Raw genomic sequence first — 20716 nt, 5'->3', positions numbered from 1 at the left:
TCACTTAAGATTCGAGGTGAAAACAAATCAGCCATCATTTACTGCGATAAAAACTTTGTTCTATACCACCTAAAATCTTACTAAAAATCCTTCTGTGTACCTTATTTCATAAAATTGAGAAAATTAGTAGACCAACGGGTATGTTGCTAGTCTCATTGTGTATAATGCTATCCTCCTATTCTTCGAGATTTTATGAGCCGGTGAAATTATACTTTATTATTTCCGTATAATTTTAGTGTTGAGCTTGTTTAGGTGAAATCATTTTCTGAGGCAAATTTTTTCCTTTAAATGAAATATTCGGGGATAAAAATCAAAAATATATAATTCGAATAATGATATATAGTCGCACACAATCACCATTTCTCTAGCAACGATCAAATTAGGTAGCAATTTGAAGTGGAATTCAGATCTCTTCTTTTTGAATTAATACGGATGTCATTATAAACTGAACCTCAAATATATTAAAGCACATTAGAATGTAATATTAAATATTTAGAAAGGCCAGAAAAGCCTTTTTATATGTTGAATTTCAATGCAGCTGGATATTCTTATTGGGTTTTTAACTTAACGTATGGGCATTTAAAAGAATTTTTTTTTAAGAATTTGAATTTTCCACTAATGAATCCATGAATAAACTCAGTCCTTAAAAGGTGATAAATATTAATTCTTCATATTCCAAAAGTTATGGCAAAAAGAATGCCTTAAAATCACAGTTCAGGTCTAGATCCGCGTGTGTTGAATTTATTCCTGTCCTCCGACGCCTGGGATTAAAGATTTTTTTGTAGAAATGCACCTCGAAGCAGAGCTCTCTTTTTTTCGTCTTTCATGCTCTCTTTTCCTTTGATTTTTTTGTGTGCGGTTTCATTTCTCAGGAAGCTGCGCGTCGTTTATGTGCATTATTTTTTGCCACTTCTCCTAAATTAAAGGAGAAAGATACTAATTAGAGCAAAGAAATATTAAGGCTAACCGAGATAAATGTACAAATCGAAGATTCTTTGCAATTGACGAATTCAAAATGTTTCATCAGGCTTGGCCAGTTTAGAAAATCACCAAGGTTCACTGCCGTAATTACGCCATTTCATTACAAGGAAAATTTATCTCTATTTTCTGCGTCATATTTTAGAGTTTTCCTCAGGACCTGTGAAGTGTAACCCAGTTTGAATATAAAAATGCCCAGTATCTCAATTAAGTTTGGCGTCTTATTCTCAGATGCTGTCGTTCCCACGATTAAAATACTTTGCGGTCAATAATTCCTCATTTTACTAGGATTTTCCTCCCCCCTTTCCCTTCATCCTTTCGCTCCTTCTCACCCCCTCCATTCTCTTTACTTCTCTTAAGGCCCCCTACTCTCCGACTTCTTCCGACCCTTCGTCAGCTCCCGCCCGGAGAGAGGACGAGGGTCCTGTAAATCCTTTTGAAATATCTCCCTAGCCGTTCACCCTTCCTCCCTCTCTATCTCTGTCCCTGCAGCCTCTTTTTATTTTTTTGCGACACCCATCCCTTCCGCCCGAGTGTTTTCTTCCGATTCCCGATGAAAACATTTTGCCTTTGTTCTGCGTCGTGGCTTTTTACAGTTCCGTTAGGGACTTAAAGATGGCGTTAAATGGATAGCCCATACACGCGCACATATATATGTATATAATTTTTTACACCTTATCTCGGTGAATGGGTTCATTTAGGGGGAAGCAATGCCTGTTCTCTCTGCGCGAATAACTTTACGCCGGCGCTAAAATGACTCCCCACGCAGACCAGTCCCTTTATCTTTCGTGCCGAATTTTTGTCTCCACAATTCCCTTGCGTAATCACCTTTATAACCTTAATTTGACAGTTTTTGCTTCTAAAGTGGCAATGATGATAGCCCACGCCTCCGTCTTTCGTGAGCTTTAAAGACGTCCCATTGTCTTCATTCCTCCGTACTATTGCTTTCCTTACCATCAAATTGTATCGCAGCATAGTTTGGATGTTCCCACCAAGGGGTTTATTTTTATTTATTTTCATCATTAGACATCTTCGCTTCACGTCCCAAGCATCACCCCGCGAAATAATCTGCTGGAAATTATTTGGCATTTGGTCTCCGTTCACACCTGCTACTTCTCAGACGTTGTATTTTTTTGTGCCCATTTCCTCCGCACGAGGGGAGTCGGGGGAATGGGGGGGGGGGAAATCCTTCAAATCCGCTGATTTGGACGCCCTGCCTTTGAGCCCGGGAGTCGCTTCTGCACAGAAAAAAGGAGCTCAGGGCTCTGCCGCGTTCCCTCTTGCAGCCAAAAATAAAAATAATAAAAACGAATTGTTACCTCGCAGAGGGTCCGGCGTTTTTCCCTTCTTTTGACTAAAAATACTCCCCTGCCACAGCCGCCGCGAACCTCCCATCCCCCTCTCGTATCCGCCCTTCTTCCCCTCGTGCTTTCCGTTCGCCCTCCCACCCCGTCCTCCCCACATCCTTGCTAACCCCCTTCATCTCTCCACCCATCCCACTTCCCGACACCTCTTTTCCCCTCGATTGCCGCACCTCTAACCCCCTCATCCCCAACACGTCCTCCACCCCCACATCCTTCCGCTTCTCTCTCCTACGCCCTACGCCTCTTTGGAGGGAAAGGAAAAAAGGAGAAGAAGCAAAGGTCCTTCCGAACCCTTCCTCCCATTGCCCTTTCGTCCTTTTCCCTTCCCTCCCTCGCCTCCCCCACCTCCGTTCTATACCCACGCGCACCGGCGACGATTCCTTCTTGTATTTTTCCCCGAGCATGGCATGTCTCCAGCGGGGTGGCAATCGTCGTCTCCTCGTGAATAGAGGCTGGGGCGGATGGGAGTGTTGGGGGGTGGGGGGAGGAAAGGATTGACGTGGGTGGAGAGTCGAGTGGAAGGAAGTTGGGCATTTATTCATTGCTCTCTTGAAATCTTTTTCGACCGCCAGCTGTGGAGTCGGAGTCATTACCTCTCCGTGAGAGACAGAGGGAGAGGGGGACGGGGGTGGCTGCGGAGGGGCTGAGGTGTGGACCTCACACCGACCCCTTTGATCTTAATACGAGGGAAGGTTTTAGTCGTTATGGGAAGGTCGTGCTCGTCGTCCGGGAGTATCGCAGCCGTCGGATCCGCGGGACGTGTTTTTAATGAAATTCGAATTGCGTCGGTGGAGAAATTCCGTGTGGCCGAAGAAAATGGAATTTCTGGTTGTGTGCGGGTAATCCGGCGTTCTCTTATGGGAGTTGGGGCGGTCGAAGGAAACGAGAGGCCGTGTTGTGATAAGACTAAGCGCTAAGGGAAGGAGTCCGAGAAATTTAATGCTCACATAGAGGGATGGTTGTCGTAGCGTAGAGGAGCGGTAACCTAGACGCTTTGCGCAGTGCCATATCGTATTGGAAAGACTGAAGTAATTATTTTTAGTGCTTTGGTAGTGTACTCATTACCTCACGTCCGAGAGAAAACGTTTATGGAAGCCTCGTTTTCACGAAAAGTCAAGCAGACAATAATAATGAGGCTGTGTGAAGTTTAATAGATTTGCAGACATATATTTTTACTAAAGTTTAAGTACCATGAATTTTTGTTTTCATGAAAACCGTGTGTACATCAATAAATGAGCACTTGGAGGAAAAATATTTAAGTAATATTTAATTATATTACGTAGAAATATTGTATCTGTCGAAAAAATAAGGAAGCAGAGGAAGGAATTTTTTCTCTCACTATAGTAAGAATTATTTGCTTCGTTTTATTTGATATTAAGTATATAAATGTATAAAGCACAATTTCAAATTAGGTAACAACTTAACACAAGTCTATTATCGTTGCTGAAAGGACTGAAAAATAATAATAAAAATTTGAGTTTTTCCAAAAATTACTCATAAAAGAATTAATATTTGACTTTTTATGAAAATTATTCGAAACATAATTAGTCATGTATCCCATCCAATGACGCAGATTTTGAAGAAAATACTTTCCTTAAAGATTTTCGTCACCGTTATTTGCTTTTGATAGCCGAATACACTACTTACGCATTAATTTTTTACGTGGTATAGATATATCAATAAGTTTACTAATCCATTTAGGACCTACATTAAAAAATTGTTATGATGTGATGATGAAAGCATATATTAGCCAGCAATCGGAGACATTTTTTCCGTATGAAAGAGCAGATCTCAGCATACATATTTGAGTATATATGATCTTTATTGACATTGCATCTTTAACGGAAGCAATTTGATTTTTTTGTTATTTCCAAGAATTATAAGAAAAAGCTTTTTGTCCTAAATTTTAATATTCGTGCATCGAAAGTTTACTTTAGTTTCATTCGAAAAATTTAAAAATTCTCTGATTCTGCTTGACTTTCATCGTTTAACGTCATCCAATTACCATTTCAGTTTTTTAATTAGGTTGTTTTGTAAAAACTTCAGGATGCTGATATCTTCTGTATTAGAGTAATTAAATTTTTTTCACTACCTTATATCCTAATTATTTTAAAGTGTACGTCATATTAATACCCATGTAAAGTTTTATCTTTGGTCTTTCATGTATCGAGTCCCAAATATGCAGTACATGGGCTCCAGGATCTACATTTTCTGTTTGTAGAAGTGAATTCTATCATTCATTAACACTTATTTTGTCATTCGACCTTGAGCACAATGTTTCAAGTGAAATAATAATAAATAAATACATAAATATTTCAATTTTCATAATTCATAATATTTCAAAAATTTAATTTTCATTAAGAAAGTGTTCGGTAACGTTCATTTTAGGCATCGATCACATAAACGACAAAGGATTATGGAGATATTCTCCTCATTCGAACATTCTACTCTTGGGTTAAACGCTATATTTTATGATCGCAAACCGCTTACTTTTATGAATATGATACCCTCTATATAGCAAAGAATGAGAACACTAGCATTTATATCCTATAACTCGCCAAACTCAGCCATACGTAAATATAGCGCTGCGTTAATAATACATATAAAATATAGAATAAATATTCATATAATGCATTGAAAGTATGCAATATTATTGGCATAATTTCAATGCATACACACCAGACCTATCAGGGTGTTTTATGCCCCTTCAAATTCTGTATAAACGCCTCAATCTTCTATTGATTATTTCTAATAATAGCTTCAGTTTACGCTGCGTTGTTTAATCAATTGGATATTGTTTCGTTACCGATTTTCCACCTCGGCTATTATCTATTGTGTGTTCCCCAAGGATCAGTTACTCAAGGTTACTCAGTTGCTATGTAGGCGAGCCCTTTAGAGGATCTAAAACCGAAATAAATTACTGCTAAACCTGTCAAAATATCCCTCCCATCATTTTATGGCCTTCCATATACTTCTCACGCATGGATTGCCAAAGATATTTGTAACCATAGAACCCAAGACGCCGTGAATGCAGTGAACATTACATGCGTGCCTGCCTAAAGGGTTATCGTCGCTCCTTCCGTTGACGCCGTGAATGTAGACATCATTCCATACAAATATGTCTTGCGGGTCGCCGTCTCGATTCTACCAGCGGCGCCCCTGTCGTTTTCACAATTGGCGCGTAGGAAATGCTAGGACTTAGCCGCATGCCAGAGGAACGTCGCTATAGGAAAGATGAAATCCCTGGAAGAGAGTTAAATCATAATTCTAGAAGGTTCCAAACTTTCTCATGCCAAGCGTGGAAGGAGGAATTCCGAAACTTTATTGCAAAAGTTTCAGAGGGTCGTGGATTCGATGCATCCATGCAATGAACTTAAAAGACTGCTGCTCATAAAAAATGACTCAAGTATCGTCCAGTGGAAAATTTGTAGTAGTTATATCTCTTAGACTTGAAATCTGCTTCGTGAGTAGAAAAACTTTAACGGTTATTGAAAAGATTTCAAATAAACATGTTTGGAAAAGGCAACTATGTAACGGCAGCAATACCATGAAAGTAAAAACTTGCAATTTTTTTACACTCGAGCAGGTTGAAGCCTAAAGTTGTGAGCACACTCAAAAATAATATCATGAAATTCATTTAAACTTAATAGAGCGTCTAAAAAAGCTTTCTGGGGTCTCCAAAAATCTTTCAGTTGCTTAAATATTATAAATAGACGAGAGAATTTTGCTCGTTCGAGTGAAATAATAATAAATAAAGGGCACTTCTGTCGAGTTATAATTTCATGATATTTTAAATTATGTTGCTTCAAATTTGCGTGGCTTTTTTCTTCTTTATACGGATTATAAAACTAATCTGATTACACTTAGAAATGGTAAGAAAATAATTGCACATATTCGAAAATTGCATCCCGACTTTAACTCGAATACATGTTTTTAAGCATCTTTAACTAGAATTAACAAATATTCTGGTTGCTCCTATTTGCTCATGCGTCTATTATTGGATATATATGCTATAATATTTTAGTAATATTAATCAAAACTATTAGGACGAACAGCAACTATTTTATATTTATCATATTTTTCACAAGAGAAAAAAGGATCATTTATATGAAAACTAAAACTAGTTCTATTACTTCATTATGCGCAGCTTTAATATTTCATCAATTTTTTCATTAAAAAGGGTCAATATTTCGATAAAAATTAAATTCATAAATAAAGAATCCTTTTCTTCCAATTTTCTTTATGCATATATTTTCCGCTAACTGTCACAGTTGAAGAAATACTTCAATAAACTCAACTTTTAATAAATATCATTTTAGTATCCAATTGGTAGATGCCAATCGGTAGTGGTTTTAATGATAATCCTTCTTTTCTACAACTTTCGTTTCATACACATATACATACATCATACACATATAATAAATGTTCTGAAATGTGAATATTTATTCGGAATTTTAAGGCATCGAATTCTTATATTTTCAATCTTAATACATATTAACTATGGTTGTACCAAGGCACACTAAAGCACTACAATTTTGTGTTAATCATTGAGAAAGCACAGTGAGTTCCAAGTTTTCACACAGAGATTGTGTTATAAAACACTATAGTATCATTTAGTATCATACCCTGGCTATATCTCCCGGCGTTAACGTCTGATCGCGATCCGCATGTATAAAATATGCTTATGCATTGGCCAATGCCTTATTTCTAATATGCCTACATTAGAAATAATGCCTAATATTTCTAATAATGCCTATGCCTTATTGGCTAATCACTTATTTGTTTTGCTAAACTTGTTTTGATATAATTGGGCTTAAATTGCTTGCTTATTAAAAAGTATTTTTTTCTTGTATTAATGCATATGTATCTAGCGTTAATGGTATTAATAAATTTTAAATCATATATTTATTTACTTTTTATGGCGGAGGTTAGGATACGGAATCATTTCAGGAGTTGCTTAATTAATGAATTCAGCTAACTTTTCTGCTCTCTGTGTGATAACTGTAGCAAAGAGAGCCATTTTTTTTAGAATTGGCATTTTAACGTTTTTTGCTCATTTCAAACCAGTGAAGTCTTTTAGTGAAAATAAATATCCATATTCCAGGAAAATCACTAAATTTTCTGTTTTTCCTCAAGTAAATGTAAAACGCGGAAGCAAAATAGCCAGCTTTGAATTAAACTCCTGTGCTTTTTTGTAGAACCTAATTGATTTAAATATTCTTCTTTGATAACTACATTTCATCTGAGACGAGATAAAATGATCTGTCTAGAGATACATTACATTCTCAACTGGGATATTTTTAAATTCCATTTTCAATGCAACGTCAAAATCCTAACACATAAAACGTTTTTTCATATTGGGTTTAGCATAGGCTAACTTTTATAATTGTACGCATCGATTATTTTAGAACTATTGGTTTTTTGTTGACATCACGGTTAAAAATTTCATCAAAAATCTCTATCGGGTATTTTGAAAAGAAATTAAATATCTTTTTTACTTAACTTTGTTTTAGAGTACACATTTGTGCATATTAACGAATCCCGAGGTCACCAGTTTTTATATTTACAAATAAAATTCTATGTCATGCCGTCCCCAGAGTATTTTTAGTATAAAATTTCAGGCGGATAAACTCTCCTCAAAATTGTAGTTTTGATTCTCCAACTAGGGGATCATACGCACACCTTCACGAATTGTTCTGTGTTCAGATATTGTAATACTAGCCGTGTGGAAGGGAGAATCGCTATTTGTATAATTCTTGAAACTTTAGAATGAAGAAAATTTTTTTGTACTGCTAAGTTGATCTATATTTTAATGCAGCTGAATGAAGGTATAATAGTTTCATGAATTTTCTTCTTCTTGAGTATTTTTCTGCTTACACGACAAAGTAGTTGAATCAGGCTAATATCATATATTTTTTAAACATTAAATATTCAGTATTGATTTCAATTTTGCTTTTTCTTGTGTTTATCCGTTACATCGTTTACAGACTTAATAAGTATTGAGGTGGTCTAAATAACTTCGCAATATCTTGAAACATTTTTTTTATTGATACTCGTAATAAGATACCTTTCTTAAGAAAAAAGGGAGTGCTGGAGGCTTAAAATATTCTCCTTTCCCAGAACTCAAATTAAGAATACTTCTCAGAGTCGAAAATAGCCAATTAAAAATTGCAAATTTCTTGAGTAAGTGTCTGTGTGTGGGTACGTTTCTGTGTCGACTACTCAGGAAACTAATGCATCGCTTTCGAAACTCATTATTTCCTCAAGTGATTTGTGGATGGAATCGGCTACTCAATATTTCCAAAATAAACCTATGCTCGATCTTCATCTCCGTGAGCCGAGTGAATTCGAACAGTTTGCCCCCGTCCCTCACCCCACTTGTCATTTTTCCTTACCTTCAAGACCGAAGCATCACCCCTTTTTACTTCTCTCCCTCGCCCACAAGAAACTTCCTCTTCACTCTTCTCCCCTTCCTTCCCCTTTTCCACGTCCTACCTCGCCTCACTTATAATACCTGACCCCGATTCTCAAAATCTTTAAGGAAAATGTCTCTACCTATCCCCGCTTCCATTCCGCACTCCCTAGAGAAACCTCTTGAGGCATTCTTACTCCCGCATTCACAGGCACACACACAAATATCCAAATGCACACACAAGTACCAAAAACGCCATCCATTCACACGATCAATTGTCCAACCTCCCTTTTCTGAAATCATCGAGTATTCAACATTTACACATGCGCCAAACAGACACACACACACACATACTATATATCTATATTTGTGTGTGTATACATATTTGTACATACACGTATATGCATGTATGTGTGTATATATATATATATATATATATATATATATAGTATATGCTTTCATAGACGTAACACGGAAGTGCCGAATAGTACAATACACAGTAACACATAATATAGAAACACAAAAAAAGAGAACACTCACACGTATTTTCTTGATATTTCGACGGAAACAATCCGTCTTCCTCTGAAGATGTAGAAGTAATGACTCGTGAGTCATTACTTCTACATCTTCAGAGGAAGACGGATTGTTTCCGTCGAAATATCAAGAAAATACGTGTGAGTGTTCTCTTTTTTTGTGTTTCTATATTATGTGTTACTGTGTATTATATATATATATATATATATATATATATATATATATATTCTATATATATATATATATACATATACATATACGTGTATGTATATGTATATATACACACATTCTATGTGTGTATATATATATATATATATATATATACATAGAATTACGAGAGCTCTTCGAGGTTAGAGCATCGGCCGGACAAGTCGAAAGATCCGTGGCTCAAATCCCGGTCTAGAAAATTTTAGCACTTATGATATGCTCGATTCCGCCTTCCCCACCTGTTTTGTGTTCGTCTTTCATATGTCCCTATCTCTTTCCCTTTTATCTTTAGCCATTTATCTATGTGAATGAAAATCTATATATATATATATATATATATATATATATATATGTACTGCGTCGTATCTCCCGTACACACTCCTTCCTTCATCTTGCCACCATCAACCTATGGCCTTTCGTGCTGCTCGTCGTCCGCACGTTTGCTTCTCTGCATCATTCAATGGCTACAGCTTATTACCTTCGACGTGCTTCTCTCCTCGGGGACGTACCCTTTCCATACAACTCCATTCCCTAGCCTTCCCACGTCTCCCCAACCACCCCTCTGAGAACCCACGTTCCTTTCCATTCTCCGTTTTCCTCTTCATATTTTCAACCATTCCTTCCACCTTCCTGAATTGCTACTCATGCTTGGTATTCCAAGACCGAGAGCATATCTGGCCTTCAGACTTTATCACCAATTTCAGCAGCTCATCTTAGAGGCCTCGTGTTGTTTTCAATAATCTTTCGGCTTCTATGAGAGTAAATCTTGTATTTAGTATCCTTGGATTGGTTGGATAACTTGGAGAGAAAATAAATCTTGGATAGCACTTCTTATAACTGCCAAAAATATGTCTTTCCAAGGCATCAGCAATTAAGATAGGTGTTTTACCATCATTAATATTAAATCGACGAAGCGATTCTGGCCATTGAAAAATATGAAAGTCATCCCTCAGAAAAGAGAGCTACGAGTATACTAGTATAGACTTGGAATTTACATGATAAAAATTCTGAACCGTTCGTAAAAATCTAGGAGCACGTATTTTCTGTTCTAAATAAATTCGTCAAATGCATTAAATATTTCTTTTAAAATTAGTTTAAATGCTTTAAAATTATTTTAAACGTACCTAAGATACTCATGTGCATATTTTTCCATTCATTTTATATTAGAATGGATAATGGCTTTTGAAATATAAAATGTCTTACGCCTTTACATTTCTTTACCTTTTATATACGAATTGGCATTATAGTTTGAAAATCACATTCATCGTATAAATATTCTAAAAAATATCATTTAGCATAGTAAAATATGTTTATGCAGCATTCAAATAAAAGTTCAATTACGACTGAGACCACCAATTTTATGCATGTATAAAATTCGTTGAATTGTATCCAACAATTGGCCCGGTGGCGAAGACAATTTTTCAATTAAAATATGATTCTGGTCGCAGTAAAAGAAATGAGCAATTAGTAATTTCTCGAAATACGTGTGAATGTACCATCATAAACAGGAATTTATTTCACGTTTCACACTACTTTTCGAATTACAACATACAACTTAAATAATGTTCGTCTTCGACACCTTTCGACTCTTATATCTTAATTAAATCATTTCCACGAGCTAATGGAGCAATATAATTCAGATTTGTTGATCAACTTATGCATGATGACCTAAAATGCCTTAAATAATCATTTGCTGTGCTAAAACTGGGAGTATTTGAGAAAAATCTCAAGGTTTTTAGAGCAGAGCAAGCCAATTTTAAAAAGGGACGCACTTTTTGCGTGTGGTAAACAGTTTTAATTCATAATACGTGGAATATGGAAAACAACTGAAACATTTATGAACCATTTAATTCGAGGCTCCGACATGTGCAGCATAAATATTATGACATTTTGAAATGGTTCAATATTCAATTTAGAGACTTTGATAATTTTAATCTCACTTTCATGTCCGGAAGTGAGGGGATAACTATATGTTTATATACTGGAAAGAATCTCATTGTGATAAACGAGTTCGATTATTTTTTAGTGGTATTTTACAATAGTATAATGCTGGATTATCAGGATTAAATAATAATAAAATCAATAAATGCAAGAGGATTATGAATGAAAGAGCCTTGGATTCTTTTATATCTATTCATATTTTATAGAATATTTTATTTTACAACGCGACACTCGCTGTTACAATTTTGGCCCGTGAAATAGCCAGAATCAGACATTATAGTTACAGTTATGAATCGATCAAGGAAATAAAAATTTTTTTTTAAATGTCAGAAAATATACGAAAATTCATTTTAAAAATCAAGCCCTCTATGATAGAATAAGGAAGATATTAAACATTCCCGACTATCAAAACAGAAATTCAGTAAGTAGGAGAGAAAATCAATCAGTAGAAACTCTCTCATTAATGACAATCATATCGTGTAACTGAAACAAGGTACTTGAACTTGAATTTATTCTAGTCATAAGCAAATATGTGTTTTTTATACTTCATAGATCTTCTACATATTTTAGACTAGTACATTTCATATATGACAGCTTTTCTATTGTTACGTTTTTCGTGGATCAAACGTGTCCCTAATTGATGGAGATATTGCAGGAGCCTGTTGTCCAGCAAGAATTGAAACGAATCTCGTTAATGATGTTTAATGATTATCGCTTTCCCATATCTTGTAAAGCTATTAAGTATTAGAAATTTTCGATAGAAAATTTCTAATACTTAATATCTCGAAAAGAAAAGATCTTTTTATATTTCAGCTCCTAGTCCGGAAGTTGTATGCCACTTTTCTGAGTGCTTATTATTATTTTTGATAAGTACGAGATCGATAGCTCCACTTTGGACCACTAACTGCAACGCAGAATACTTCTCCTCCCTCGTTAACAACCAGTCTCACCAACTGTCGAACACATTCGTCGCCTTTTAAGGTGAGCGCACAGGAAAATTAGTGCCAAAGAAATGGATCCCATTGCGATCCCCTTTGGGCCGCAAGGGAGGAAATGATTCTTTTTCGAGAAGAAGGAAGAACTCGGCCGGACCTTGTTCCTTCCGGAAGAAAGTACTGAAAGGAAGTCCGCCATTAGCGACTCCAGCGCCTCCGACCCCCGTCCACACGAAACTTATTTCACATCTGCCGTGAGAATAAGAATCGGTTCTAACTCCCGAGGCGGACGTCATTCCTCTGAACATCTTACAGAAAGTAAGTTTGCGTTGGGGAAAGGGAGGCAACGGCATTTTTTTTCCTTCGTATTCTTCTCCCCTCTCACTTCTTCCGAGGGGGAAGAAACACGACGACGGCCTCTTTCTTCTCGCTCCCGCCGCCACGTTTTGTTTCTCGCCTGTCCTTGCTTGAAATCTCTCTTTTTATTCTGTGCCCATCCCTCCTCTTCTTATATCTCGCTTTCACCCTAGGCTTCGGAATAGATGGACTGTGAACGCTCGCAGTCCCTTTTAACGCTACATTTACCTTCGTGTGGGACTTTTGGGGTGGATATCGCTTCGCGTATCTCGGGGAAATATAGTCCTCGTGATATTTTTGACACAATAAATCTTTAACACCTTCTCACACAGGCATTAGGCTGTCTGTTTAAAAAAAACTCATATGGCATCGGCTTTAAATACTGTAATTTCAACGTCAGCCGTTTTTTTCCATAGCGTCGTACTCATTGCTGCGTAGTAAAGGTGAACTGTTTGTTTCTGTCAAAGTCATACGGCTTTATTTTTCATCCACGTATAGTTCTCATGATTCATTTCTCACTGAGAAAACATACATATTTATCGTTTTTTGCCATTAATTAATAATGGCTATGCTTGAAAAACCCAAACTTTGCTTATATAAGGACTTTGTCTACGATATTCTGCCAGTTTGAAACTTTTATTCTTTATCTACCATTTTCTAGTGTAAATTTACACATTTTTAAGATATCATTTATTCATAGTCACCTATTTTCAAATGCAATCCACGTCTTTATCATAAAACTAATTAAACTACATCTCGGTGCATTTTAATGAATTTAGGAGACAATTATCCTCATCATTCTCCAGTAACTTCCAGGGAAGATAGTTTCAAGCGCTAATTTGTACTCTGACCAACTTGATACCACTAGTGCTGTCATCTTGGTGGCCTACGAAGGTTTTTAGAGGTAGCGATTTTTCTTTTCATTTTTCCCGTCCATTTTCTTATTTCACTTTCTCATGCATCTTCCTCTCTTTCTCTCCCCCTCGCTATTTTTGCCCTTTTCCCTTGACGCAAGTCTCGCTTATTAAAGGCCTCCGCTTCTCAATATACCCCTTAAGCTTCATTCTTCGATACCTCGCCGTGTTACCCCTCTGAGGTTCGTTACCTCTTTCCTTTTCATCCCATACAAGTTCTCTCTCCCTTTTCAATTTCCCATTCCTCTTGCCTCACCTGGTCCCGGTCAGTTCTCTTTTATGTGTTATTTTTGTCTTCTCGCGTTCGCTACCCTTTCGTTTACCTATGCTTTAGCCTCTGTTAAATCAGTATTAGAATAAGATCCACGTTTCTATTTAGCAATTACAGGAGAAAAGTTCATATTTTTACTTTTGTAAACTTATTTTTATATATCGGCATTCAAGTAGTCACGTAAATGCTTTACTAATTATATTTTTCCTTTTTTCGTTATATTTTAAGTTTCTTTCAAATGATTAATGTAATACATTTATGGCACTAGTTTGGCGGCTGATTTCTTTCTGATGAATAATTTTAAGTTCATCAGAATAATACGCAAGAGTTTGTTCAATTTTTAATCATTGAAAAGATCATGTTTGTCTTTCCATTTAAAAATTTTAGAGCAATACTTTTGTCCATTATATTATGATTTACACGTACTTTTTGACAGCGAAAATACCGTTTAGGATAGGAAACAGCTACATCCATCCACTTTGACTAAGGTTGGAGTTAATTCGCATAGCTTCTACGCTGATTAACTTCAACATCATTATTTATCATTGTGTTAAAAACTTATTCTGGCGCAATATAATGATAATAAATCTCAAAAATTACCCCAAAAGACATATTTTTCTCTGTAGTACTTTGCAAGAAAATGAATGGAAATAGAATGCAAAATAAGCAGTTTCTCTTACTAAACAGCACAGTTTCAGATTTCTGCGAATCTCCTAGGGAGGAAAATTTATTCCCTCAATGTTATGTAGAATGCCTTACGTAGTTGTTAATATTATCCATCTAACTCCGTGTCTTTCCTTGCCCGTACCTAAATTCATTCCTTTTCATTGTGTCAAAGAATATTCTGAATAGACAAATGAACCAATTCAAAAGAAAACGCTGCATGCTACCGAAGACCGTAACTTAAAACTAACAAGAGTAGAGAGAATGAAAACGTATTATATTTCTTCCCATAATTTTCCATTTTAATCCTCCAATAATGTTTTAAGAAAAGAAAAACCAAGTCAAATAATTATAGCCAAAAGAAAACTTTCAGCAATGCCCCTCTGCCACTTTGCTTATAGACATAACCGTTGATAACTCTTACGAGAGGTAAACTTTTAATGAATCCGCTTGGACTCTCATACTAAAATCCCCTTCTCCGAAAGCTCCACGTTCTCTCGGAAATGACCTTCACACCCACCTACTCCGTCCGAGAAAAACACGTGTCCTTGCAGTCCGCGGTTGGACGAGCAGAGAGAAATCTCCAAAGGCGCTGCCAGCAGGTAGAATGACAAGACGAAGCGATGGAAGGAAAGAGCAAACCAGCCTTCCTTATCTCCCTCCCTTGTCCCATTTCATTTTCCCTCTCGAGTCGGCCTCTCCGCCGTTCCATTCACTCCACGGTCTCCCCTTTTCTCTCTCCTCAGGTTCTTGAGCGTTAAGAAGTGGCTCCTGCGGAAGAAGCACCAAATCGAGTTGGCGCGGAAGCGAGGCTGGAAGGGTTACTGGGTGTGCCTCAAGGGGACCACCCTGCTCTTCTACCCGTGTGAGTCCCGAGACGAGGGCCGATCCGTCGAAGCGGCCCCCAAGCACCTGATCATCGTCGACGGGGCCATCATGCAGCCCATCCCCGAGCACCCCAAGCGAGACTACATCTTCTGTCTCAGCACGGCGTTCGGGGACGCGTACTTGTTCCAGGTAGGTGTGCCCCGAGCGCGATAGAACGGTTGTCGTTTCGATTTTCGTCTCCCCTCCCCCATTCCCTCCCGGCCCCTCAGAGGGCCGAGTTGCGCTCCCTTCGAATGCCCTCCTCCATCCTCGCCGGAGCAGACACACTCCGGTATTTCAAATCTCCCTTTCCGCTCCCGTTCCGTCGGGGACGAGATTTTTAAAATGGTGCGCCGCAGATTCCCGACTCGTCGAATACTGTAAATATTTTACAACTCGACAAGTTTTCTGAATAAGTTGGTATTCGTTTTCAGAGTCGGAGCTCGGTTTTGCAAGGGCCTGTTCAAGGATTCTACATTGGGACTATGTGAACCTTGAGTTCCAGTTTTGATTCGTAACATTCCCCACTAATGCCTTTACTTTTCTTTTGTTAAAAAAATTTAAAGCTTGATATTTTGGTTAATCGTTTCATCGTTACGAACATTCCGATTCTGTTCCTATTTTTATTTTGAGAATTTTCAAAATTATTTTTAAGGTTCTTTTTTGCAATCCTAACGTTTGAATAGCTCATATTGTGAACAAATGTTTACTCAGTGTTTGATTCCAGACCGCTGACCGTAGGTGAAATGGTTGTTCAATTGTATCTTTTTTCTCTGATCTCATACCAACTCCTGAGATTTTACCGGCTCCAGAATCACGCCAGTCTACCAATTTTGTGGCCGGTTTTTAACGGAAAAACATTAAGTAGAGGAAGTTACAGCAGTATGGTTTTGGGAAAAGTCTTGAAGCTTCAAGATAGCCAGGTGTCGATGCATTTACATGCAAAGGTCATAATAATTCCAGTGCTGTTCAAGTCTCTTAGTCTTTGTGAGATCGGATTTAGTGATGATCCTCATTAATTATTTGGGCCTGATACCACTATCTCTTTCCATCTTTTCTGATTCCGAGTGATTGCATTAGTTCGTATATTTCGCACACAGTCTTAAGCGATCGCCTCTCCATCTGCACTCGAGGAGGTACCTTATAGACATTGAATAAATACAGAAAACTAACAATAGCTTCATACACCATTCCATCATTGGCCTGATTTCATTTTATCTAGCTGGTAATCTAGCCAACATTAACCGGAAAAGTTATGGTTTTGGACTGTCTCAAAAAGAGCCGATAGAAATGTTAGGTTTCAGTTTATATCCATCCGCAAACACATCTTCATCATATTTTGGGGCTACCGGAAAACGAAATAAATAATTCCGCACGTTTTTTTTGCATTTTCAGTGAAAAGTTGATAGGCTGAGAATGGCGGAGAAGTGCGTAGATGGTGCATTTGCTACCTGTGAGGAAATAGTTACCAATCATGTTTAAAAAAGTTTTGCATTTGGAGCACATTTACATTTTATGATTTATGCCTTGGTTTCGCGGGGGAAATCCATCGGGCGAGACTTCGCCTATCGCAAATACGTCAAATAATGTGAATCTTTCAATCATTGTAAATTTACAGGTTATAATTAAAGACAATTTTACTGATCTCCTCGCGAAAATATGGAAAGATCAGGCATATTCTGTTCTAGATGCCACTAAAATTTTAATAATTTAGAGAAATCTTTAGGAGTCCTTATGTTTAATCAAAACGATGGTGAATTATTATTTCCGGAAATGTTATTCAAACTCGATATGTCGAATAAGAATTGTAGCGGTCATACAACCAACTGACAGCGCTGGTTGCTGCTGGTGTGTGATTTCTCTTATATTTCGATTTGCTTCCCAGGCCATCGAGGACGGAAAATAATCTCCACGTGTCCGTTCAGGTTTTATGGCCTTCGTGAGACAGCGCCGAAAATTATGCCCTTGCAGTTGAAATATTTTTTACCAAAAGACGATCGTTTGAAGTTATAGCATTTTCGAACCGAAATTTTGGTGCGAAGGTGATTCGGACAGTTAATTATTGTAGAATGTTGACGCCACCTAACTCAAAATATTTCACAGAATTCAGACTTTAATTTCATAAGAAAGTGTCCTTTTTCAGAGATAGGGTAAATATCTAAGGAGGAGCACTTGAGTATTTTATTTATATACATAATTACTTCCCCTCCCAATTGACCACAGCCTTAACGTGTTGGAATGATTATTACGTTCGGATAACCTCTAGAGTTATGCTGGCAGGAGTAATGATAATTGATCCTGGTGAGGTAACCCGTGCTAGATAGGTCGATGGGCAGAAGCCAGAAGAAGGCAATCCTGCGTCTGTTCCTTAGTGCTTTCAATGTGTCTGACTTCAATGCAACGAAAATTTGAGCGATGGTGTCACATTAAAAACATTATCGAGGAAGACAACAGGAAATCGCCTCAATTAATTATCTCACGAAACAATGAATGTACGTAGATCACAATAATAGTTGTAACTAGAGAACTCGGCCCCCTAGGCCGCAGCCCAAAAGTGACACAAACACAGATATCCGCAGTCGTCATATTACCATTTTCTTGCAAATCAAAATCGGCATCAGCAGTACAGACAAGAAAGAGGACATAACAGGTTATAATAGGGACTTGTAATGTTATGATGATGTTTAGGACAGAATAGGGACTTGGAACATTCCCGCAGAACTACGTAAGTGTTAATAAAAACGTTGAAGGAAGAGTTTTTGAGAATTGATTCTTAGCATTAATTATTAAGTGTTTGGTCGGATGACTTCGTCAGATTAATCAATGTTAGTTTCCATCCTAAAAGAGGGAAAAATCAACATTATTTGGGGACTTTGTTTCCAAACACAGATAAATTGGTACTTGATATCTTAAATGAGAGAATGGAGGGGAGGTCGAATGATTACTCGTGGAACATCTGGTTTCAGGAAGGGTAGAGGCACCCGTGATGCCATGACAGTAGTGTGGTCACTAATCAAGAAGAACATTAAATACAATCAGGACGTATTTTTTGTTTCTTGAATTTCAAGAAGATGTTTGATGGAGTGAATTGGTAGAATTAATGAATGTGTTGCAGAGAATAGGAGTAGATGAGAGGGATAGGCGCCTTATCCGTAACCTGAACATGTCTCAGAAGGCTCAGATGCCACTGAAAGTCGAGATGGTCATTATCACCTGAAATAGACATCTGAAGAACTTGAGATAAGAATGAAAGTGGGTGCACAATTCATAAAATCAGTTATATTTTCGGATGAACAAACCTTGGTTAGCCAGTCAGCAAAGGAGTTAAAGGCATTTCTGAGAGCATTTAAAAATAATTATGATGAGTATGGGACCTATGTACTAGTGTAAACAAAGCAAAGGTTATGAGAGTTTTGAGAAAGAGGAAGGCTAATTTAAACTTTAGAAGCGGAGGGCAAACACTAGAGTAGGCCCTATTTTGGCGGGGTATTGGACCATGATGGTCCAAGTTATAGGAATAAGAATTGGGTTAGGCAAAGAAGCTTTCACAAGGAGGATAGAGTTGATGACGAGGCAGCGTCTCCGTCATCAACGCTGAGTAAGGATGTTAAGAAAAAACTCGTTAAAACTTTGATGTCGAGCTTGGCTTTATACGGCGCAGAAACGTCGTTAAGATTTCAAGCGAGATAGAACGCTTTTGGTATACTATGAGTAAGGAAAAGAATGTAAAAAGTAAATTGGATGGAAAGAAAAACAAACGAAGCGGTACTAGGTATGGTGCGGGAGAGAAGGAAATTGTTGGGAGGAATCCAAAGAAGGTAGTAAAGGTGGACGAACAGCATATAAATGCAAACGGCGAAAGAACATGCCTTTTGGTGTTCTTATTTTTGGCATAATTGCGCACTTAATTCTTTGAAAATCATTTGTAAAGATTTTGAAATGTAATTGGGGTGGGCCGCTTTGTTTCTTTAAAACTACATTTTGTTCGTTCAAATTTTATAGAAAATAACCGCATGTTCAATTGCCCTTTCTCCCTATCCGTAATGGTATTGCTTCAATCTTCTAATCTCTTTTTACTTATCCAAGGTGGTTTTAAGATCCTAAGGTGTCTGTATGGCACTTATGTAGCCTTATAGGCTCTTTAGTAGAGCTGTTCTAACCTAAGAAAAACTCTCAATTCAAATACCGTAACTTGCCACTACTGGAGCGCGAATTCCTTTAGCGTCACCAGCTACGCGTTTAGTAGTGACAGCATTCATTCTTACCATGCGTACAAACTTTCGCTCTCCGACTCAATTCAGCTCTGAGGCACTGTTTTCGAAGATCGTGAGGCGGTTCGCAATGTAACATTGGAAATTTTGCTATGATTTCGTCTGGCTGAGTTATTTTAAAACAGAATCATCAATGTACCTAATGTACCTCATATTACCAAATCTGATAAACTTTGCGTGTTTTGAGAGATATTTTAGGCCGATACTTAGTGGAATTCCATTGTGATGCACAAGGAAGAATCAGAATAACTGAGCTTTTCCAAAGAATATAATTTTACTGTCTACTAGTTTCGCTATACTCTATCGTCAAATGATGCTAGATTGTAGCAAAACTAGTAGACAAAAATTCTAACCTATCGAAACGCAAATTCATCCTGAGTCTTCCTTATACACAACTTTGCACAGTCAACTATTAGATGTCACAGTTAAAGTTTCCTAAAAATCTAATTCATTTTGTCTCTCCAGCTGGCATTAGAATTCTTTTGATTTTCTGACTTTAGAGCATGGAAATACAAAAATGAAATGCAAATAAGAGTCAAGCACCTCCCAGGCCATATGTTTGGCACCCCGCTCAATGAAGAGTGAATACGTTGAATGGCGTATGATTAGCATCTAAGGGAAGTTCTATCCAACTATGTGACGCAAATGTTCTTTCGAGATCATCTCCAAAATGTAAAAGGTAAGATTGTGAAAGGGCACTATTGTCCGTTTGCAATGTGAGCGCTTTATTTGCTCCGTTTGTCTGTCCTTCAAATCTGGCCACTCTACTGAATGTGATCTGAGAATCATTTTATTTCACTCGAGGAGTTTCATCAAATGAGTGGGTCTCATACACGAGAGATCGTATTCAACAAGTCATTTGTTGGAAACTGAGGAAAAACATGGAAAGGCATTTTTTTTAATTATTTAAAATGTGTTACCACTTACGAATCGATTTGAAAGACAAGATTAATTTTTTTAAATTACTTATACGCAAAATGTACCCATTTCCCCAAAACCTTC

The 20716-nt window shown here is 37.4% G+C and overlaps 1 protein-coding gene across 1 annotated transcript in view; it reads left to right on the top strand.

The window, feature by feature from the left end:
* The window catches only part of sif (still life), a 250300-nt gene that overhangs the window by 194156 nt on the left and 35428 nt on the right, over window positions 1-20716 (top strand). The window contains exon 11 of the mRNA XM_071584246.1: window positions 15323-15593. Coding sequence (XP_071440347.1) covers window positions 15323-15593 — 271 coding nt within the window. The remainder of the gene's footprint in view (window positions 1-15322; window positions 15594-20716) is intronic.

The sequence above is a fragment of the Hetaerina americana genome, unplaced genomic scaffold, assembly GCF_022747635.1.
Source record: "Hetaerina americana unplaced genomic scaffold, ioHetAmer1.1.p SCAF_17, whole genome shotgun sequence".
NCBI classification, from domain to species: Eukaryota; Metazoa; Arthropoda; class Insecta; order Odonata; family Calopterygidae; genus Hetaerina; species Hetaerina americana.
Note: the sequence above shows the minus strand (reverse complement) of the source record. Positions and strands in the feature narration are given on the sequence as shown.